The sequence below is a fragment of the Palaemon carinicauda genome, chromosome 42 (genome assembly GCF_036898095.1).
Source record: "Palaemon carinicauda isolate YSFRI2023 chromosome 42, ASM3689809v2, whole genome shotgun sequence".
NCBI lineage: Eukaryota > Metazoa > Arthropoda > Malacostraca > Decapoda > Palaemonidae > Palaemon > Palaemon carinicauda.
The window spans coordinates 22,180,355-22,187,854 of NC_090766.1; the positions used below are offsets into that span (position 1 = coordinate 22,180,355).

A 7,500-nucleotide genomic window follows, 5' to 3' on the forward strand; every position below is an offset into this window, starting at 1 on the left:
CCTGATATTTATAAACTAACATGTAAACTAACAGGTTTTTCATAATATTAATTAACTTATAAGTGTTTCCGTGTGTCCTGATACTTATAAGCTAGCAGATAAACTAACGGGGGTTTTCATAATCTTAATAGACTTCAAAGTGTTTCTTGATCCCTATAAACTTAATTGTTCCCTGATCCTTTACTGACTTCCTGTTTTTTCTTGAACCATATAAACTTTAAATGGTTTAATAACACTTACAAACTCCTTGTTTTTTCCCCGACCTTTTTAAACTTTAAAGTGTACCCTGAAAACTATAAAGTTTTATTTCTTTATCCCTATAAGTTTCAAAGTGCCCCCTGCCCTGTTTTTTTTTTTTTTTTTTTTTTTTTTTTTTTCCCAATTTATCCCGACTAATATACTTCACAGTTTTCCTGATCATTATAAATTTAAAGGTGTTTCCCGGTCCTTATGTTTTTTCCTGATCCTTATAACTTCAAAGTGTTTTATTGATTCTTATAAAATGCCCAGTGATCCCTTACATTTAGAGACTAGCTGGTTTTACTGGGAACTTTTAAACTTCCCCTTTGATCTTATAAACTTCGAAAGGTTTCATGCTCCTTATAAACTTCCCAGTTGTTGTTGACCCAAGCAAACTTCCCAGGTTTTCATGACCCAGACAAACTTCCCAGTTTTTCTTGACCTAAACAAACTACCCAGTTTTTCCCAAATTTTCCTAACCGCGACAAACTTCCCAGTGTTTTCATAATCCAGACAAACATCCCAGTTTTTTACAGTTTTTCATTACCCAGACTAACATCCCAATTCTTTCTGACCCAGACAAAATTCCTAGGTTGTCTCAATTTTTCCTGACCAAGAAAAACTTCCCCTTTTTTCCAGTTTTTCATGACCCAGACAAACTTCCCAGTTTTTTCCAGTTTTTCATGACCCATATAAATTTCCCAGTTTTTCACAAATTTTCCTAACCTCGACAAACTTCCCAGTTTTTTCATAATCCAGACAAACATCCCAGTTTTTTAGTTTTTCATGACCCAGACTAACTTCCCAATTTTTCCTGACCCAGACAAACTTCCATGGTTTTCTCAATTTTTCCTGACCCAGAAAATCTTTCCCGTTTTTTTTCCAGTTTTTCATGACCCAGACAAACTTCCCAGCTTTTTCCAGTTTTTCATGACCCAGATAAACTTCCCAGTTTTTCACAAATTTTCCTGACCCAGACAAACTTCCCAGTTTTCTCCAGTTTTTCATGACCCAAACTTCCCAGTTTTCCCAGTTATTTACGGCCCAGATAAACTTCCCAGTTTTTATTGACCAAAACACACTTCCCACTTTTTCCCAATTTTTCCTGGCCTAGACAAACATCCCATTTTTCCCTGATCCAGATAAACTTCCCATTTTTCCTAACCCAGACAAACTTAACAGTTTTTTCCCAGTTTTCTCTATTTTTCCTGACCCGGACAAATTTCCTAGTATTTCATGACTGCCAAACTTCCCGGATTTGCTTGAACCTTAATAAGTACATATCTTTGTAACTTTTCCCTTTTTCTTGACCCAGACCAACTACCCAGTTTTTCCCAAATTTTCCTAACCGCGATAAACTTCCCGGTGTTTTCATAATCCAGACATACATCCCAGTTTCTTACAGTTTTTCATGACCCAGACTAACTTCCCAATTTTTCCTGACCCAGACAAACTTCCTAGGTCTTCTCAATTTTTCCTGACCCAGAAAAACTTCCCCGTCTTTTTCCAGTTTTTCATAACCCAGACAAACTACCCAGTTTTTTCCAGTTTTTCATGACACAGATAAACTTCCCAGTTTTCCCAGTTATTTACGGCCCAGATAAACTTCCCAGCTTTTATTGACCAAATCACACTTCATTCCAAGGACAAGGAAATGTGTGCGTTTACCTATCAGTTTGAACTTTGCCCCATGAAAAAAGGACCAACCATATTTTAAGGGAAAGTGTTCATAAATCTTTGTTCTCCCGGAAGGAAAGAAAAAAAAAATTCTGTACTATCATGGATCAAGTCTTCTTCTTCTTCTTCTTCTTCTTTTTCCTCCTCCAGATTTTTCAAGCAAATAAAAATCTCTTTCCCTTCAATTTCTTTTTTTGTAAGAACCACATTTTTCATCTCCTTCAGAAAAGATGTATTCTCTTTCAGCCTTTTGCAAAGGAAGGGATTTTCTCCAGTTTTTCTGAATAAGGTTTATCCTTTTCAACATATCAAAGACATTCTTCCTGAAAGGAATTATTAATCATTCTTTCTTCGTTTATATGAAACCTTCTGCGTGTTTGAGTTTTACAAAAGTGGGGTTTCCCCATCGTATTTGGTTGGGATATTCGATTTACATATACGTCTTAATGGTAACAAAGAAAATTTATCTATATATTATATATATATATATATATATATATATATATATATATATATATATATATATATATGTATATATATATATATATATATTTATATATATATGTATATATATACATATATGTATATATGTATATATATATATATATATATATATATATATATATATATACATACATACATACAATATATATATATATATATATATATGTATATATATATACACATACATACATACATACATACATACATACAGAATGTATATAATGACAGATGGTATTCTGAGAAAGGGTTGCGTAGGTTGTGCCTCGTTTGCAATATTATTATTATTATTATTATTATTATTATTATTATTATTATTATTATTATTATTATTACCTAAGCTACAAACTTAATTGGAAAAGCAGGATGCTATAATCCCAAAGACTCCAACAGGGAAAATAGCCCAGTGAGGAAGATGGCAGTGGAAGACCATGTTACAGAGGCTATTGCACTACCCTAGACTAGAGAACAATGGTTTGATATTGGAGTGTCCTACTAAAAGTGCTGCTTAGATTTCTAAAGATTGAAGGAGAGTATCACCACTGACGTCCATATTACCGTTGCCAATTGGGTAGTCATGTCGTCAGTGCGCCTCCAGCGCCCTACTGTATGCATTACCTAAGGGTCTTTGCAAGGATCCCTATACCCTTAGCTGCATCCACATTTTAACCTTATGCAGTACCTCTTCCCGCTATCTGTTATCCATCTTGCTGTACGAGTTCTGTCGAATTTTACTTCGTAATGCACAGAATTTAACTGAAATTTATCTGAGTACACAGAATTTAACTTAAATTCATCTGAGTACACAGAATTTAACTGAAATTTATCTGAGTACACAGAATTTAACTGAAATTTATCTGAGTACACAGAATTTCACAGGAATTTATCTGAGTACACAGAATTTCACTAGAATTTATCTGAGTACACAAAATTTTACTAGAATTTATCTGAGTACACAGAATTTAACTGAAATTTATCTGAGTACACAGAATTTCACTGGAATTTATCAGTGTACACAGAATTTCACTAGAATATATCTGAGTACACAGAATTTAACTGAAATTTATCTGAGTACACAGAATTTAACAGAAATTTATCTGAGTGCACAGAATTTCACTAGAATTTATCTGAGAGCACAAAATTTCAGTTGAATTAATTTAAGACGAAAAATGATATTGAAGAAAGTAAAAATTGATCAAAGAAGGACATTACTTATGCAAGGAAAACTTGCTAGTAAATTAGCATCACTTTATTAAAAGCATTACAACACAATCACTCCCTTTTTTCCTGCCCCCCCCCCCCCCCTTCCTCCTCCATCCTACCTTTCTCGGTAGCGTAGTGGGCACTATTCCTCATTTATTACATAGGCCTAACTCTTATGCAGTTGGGGGTCTTGTATAAGCCTCTCTTTGGTATGGAGAATATTTAACTATCTGAGTATTTAGCTTTTATGGTAAAGAACTACTGGTTAGAGTCAGATGAGTTGTAGCTTGCTAGTAATGATAATAACAATAACAATAATGGTAATGATGATAATAATAATAATATATTCTACCAGCAAAAATGCTCTTTTAGTTCCTATTCCCATCAATGCGTTCTATTTGATGACTATGTCAATTCATGTCCCGTGGGATATGTTTGACTATTCTGTTTTGTAAACCTATTTAGAAATAATGTCATTTCGGTTGAATATGCCCTGCCTAATAAATGTGCGTTATGTGATGAATAATTCTCAAAGAATGAATATATCTTTTAGCAGAGCTCTTACATTTGATGAATCATGTTAATTTAGGTTAATGTACTGTTAATGTCCTCTCTAAACATTTGCAACATGATAAAAAAAAACTTTCTTTGATGGACATGCCCCCGTGTTTGCGTTCCTTTCTTTTGGAAATGCATTGGACAAACTTGTTATGTCGAATGAATCCCGAGTGGACCATTATGTAAATAGCAGACGTTCGTTAACGCTCTTTTGACGTTCGGAGAGCTAATGCATGCGTCACAGGAGAGAGGGTCGTCAGGTTATCTGTCAGGGCTAGAATTTCGGCATCGCTGTAACTTTTAGTAATAAAAATAAAAAAGAATTTTAACGATGAAATGTTTTGATCTAAGTCGGGTTTTATAAAATATTCTGTAATTTTTCATAACTGTAATTCGCAATCTATTTCGGTTAAAAATGATGAAGTAAGCGACATTATTATTATTATTATTATTATTATTATTATTATTATTATTATTATTATTATTATTATTATTATTATTATTATTATTAGTTAACCTACAACCCTAATTATAAAAGTAGGATTCTATAAGCCCAAGGCCTCCAACAGGGAAAATAGCTCTCTGAGGAAAGGAAGTAAGGAAACAAATAGAATTGTATACCTGAATGCACCCTCAACCAAGAGTAACTCTAACACAAGACTGCGAAAGACCATGGTGCATAGGCTATGGCACTACCTAAGTCTAGAGAAAAATGGTTTGATTTTGGAGTGTCCTTTACTTAGAAGAATTGCTTATCATAACTGAATAACCAACAAACATTGTATATTATGTTTGTTATTAACTTCATATCGTGAGAAAATATAGATAATAAGTTATTCATATTACTGTAAAGATTAATCTTCATTTAATCAGCCTTTGGGGTGTTTTTATTTCTTCATTTGTTTCGTCATTAGTTTCAGCACTTGTAGCGAAGAGGGGTATCCAAAAAGTGTGAGGAAATCCAAAAACAAATTAGCAGGCTAAATTTAGCTATATATATATATATATATATATATATATATATATATATATATATATATATATATTATATATATATATATATTCAGTATATATATACAGTATATATATATATATATATATATATATATATATATATATATATATATATATATATATATATATATGAGTGTGTATGTTTGAAGGTATGCATGTGTATACCATACTTGTGAAGCCATGCACGCAGATATGTTTTTTCATATACTGTATATATATATATATATATAGAGAGAGAGAGAGAGAGAGAGAGAGAGAGAGAGAGAGAGAGAGAGAGAGAGAGAGAGAGAGAGAGAGAGAGAGAGAGAGAGAGAGAGAGAGCTGTGTGTGTGATATTTTAGTTGGCGTTATCACCCTTAAAAATAACTACAATGACCAAGCTCCTCCCAAAATAACAACACGACCCCGTAGGGAATTGTGTCCCACAGGCACAACCTTAGGTATTACTGTCATCCATGTACAGCAACCCTATTACCAAAAAAGATTTTAGAAGTATAACCTAAACCATTACTATTTATGTGCACTCTTCAGGTACCCACGGCAGCCCTAAACACCCTCAAGGTTCTGACGTTTCTGAACCTGAACTACAACCAGATTCAGGTGATCAACCACGGAGCCTTCGGTGGGCTGACTGTCCTGGAACGACTGAGTCTTTACGAGAATAAAATCGCACATATTGATGATAACGCCTTCAAAGGAATCGGCAGGTGAGACGTTGGCTGTTTTTTTGCTGTTGTTGTGACGCATGTGAACAAAACCGTCGGCTTGAAAGTCATTCAAGTCTTGGAGTCGTAAAGCAGAAACCGACGTCTTGTTTGGTTGGTTGATTTTGAGTGGTTTGACATCCTGATATCGAAGGGCGTTGATGCCGATGTCGTTTGTTATCAATAAAGAATAAAATTAAATTCAATTTGAAGCCATGGAAGTAAAGATGTCCGTATAAAAGATTTCAGAAGACCTTCCTCTAAAGTAAATCTAAAAATACCGCTAGCCTAGAACAATACATCCTGCCCAAGAATCTTGGCAAGGATGAACCTTACATCCTCACCTCGAGCCTCGAGGAGATATTTATTTCTTAATGGCTTGAAAGTCTTCGAGGGTAGTAAGGTAGCCCAGTGTCGTGAGATTCAGGTTGAAAAAACAATTCATATAAACAGATCAATAACTGACGCTGTTAGGCTTCACAGAATTTGCTACCAGTTGGAAAGCTAAGTGGAAATAGAATGAGGGAAAGTAGGATAATGGGAATGGGACGTTGCAAGAGAAAAAGTCAAATCAAATTTGCTGTTCAAATCACGTAATATATGTGTGACCTTCTTGGACAGAAGTCTTCAATATAAATGAATATATTTTAGCCTGAGCACAATACTTTCTTTACGATATCTTCATACTTTAGAGGCTTAGAGGTGTGACGTAAGTAAAATGTTAGGAGAAATTATGTGAACGTTGACTTTATTTCTAAACCCAATTTATATGATATAACAGTATTTCTAAACATCTTCAACCAAAGGTTTGATTTATTATGAGAAGGTATATTGGTCAAGAGATGTATTTGTTCACAGTATTTGAAGGTTTTGAATAATGATTTGCAACGTAAAATTAAATAAATATTTTAGAATTTAAAATTTATACACTTAAATTTGTATATTCCATGTAGATAAATTTTTTTCTGGTGTACTTTAACACCACAGGGGAAAAAATGCCAAGAATATTTAACGTCAGTAAAGAATAAAAATTATAGAATAAGTGTGTTTTAATGCCTTTTTCCATTTATTTAAATACCAGGTATACATGAAGACCTTAGAGAAAGATTGGGGCAAAAATATTAAAGCTCAATAAAGAATAAAAAAAGATATAGAAATTATAGAATTAGTGAAATTTAAAACGTTTTTTTTCTCTATTTTTGTATTTTAATTCAGGTAGGTAAATTTTCACCAGTTATACATGAAGAACTTGGAGAAAGAAAGGGGCAAAAAATATCCAAGTTCAATAACGAATAAAGATATATAAAAATTATAGGATCAGTGCATTCTTAAAATTTCTTTTACCTCTATTTTTTAATTCATGTAGGCAAATTTCCATCAGATATACATGAAGACCTGGTAAAAAGAGAGGTCATTGATATCTAACTTCAATAAGAAATGAAAGATATATAATGATTATAGAATCAGTCCATTTTTAAAACAAATCTTTTTCCTCTATTCTCTTTTAATTCAGGTAGAGGTAAATTTTCACCAGGTATACGTGAAGACCTTGGAGAATGAAAGGGACAAAAATATCTGAGCTCAATAAGAAATAAAAAAAAGA

The 7,500-nt window shown here is 33.0% G+C and overlaps 1 protein-coding gene across 7 annotated transcripts in view; it reads left to right on the forward strand.

The window, feature by feature from the left end:
* The window catches only part of LOC137633316 (chondroadherin-like), a 267,884-nt gene that overhangs the window by 223,070 nt on the left and 37,314 nt on the right, over nt 1-7,500 (forward strand). For all 7 annotated transcript variants that reach the window (XM_068365549.1, XM_068365550.1, XM_068365548.1 and 4 more), the window contains one exon: nt 5,725-5,900. In XM_068365549.1, coding sequence (XP_068221650.1) covers nt 5,725-5,900 — 176 coding nt within the window. The remainder of the gene's footprint in view (nt 1-5,724; nt 5,901-7,500) is intronic.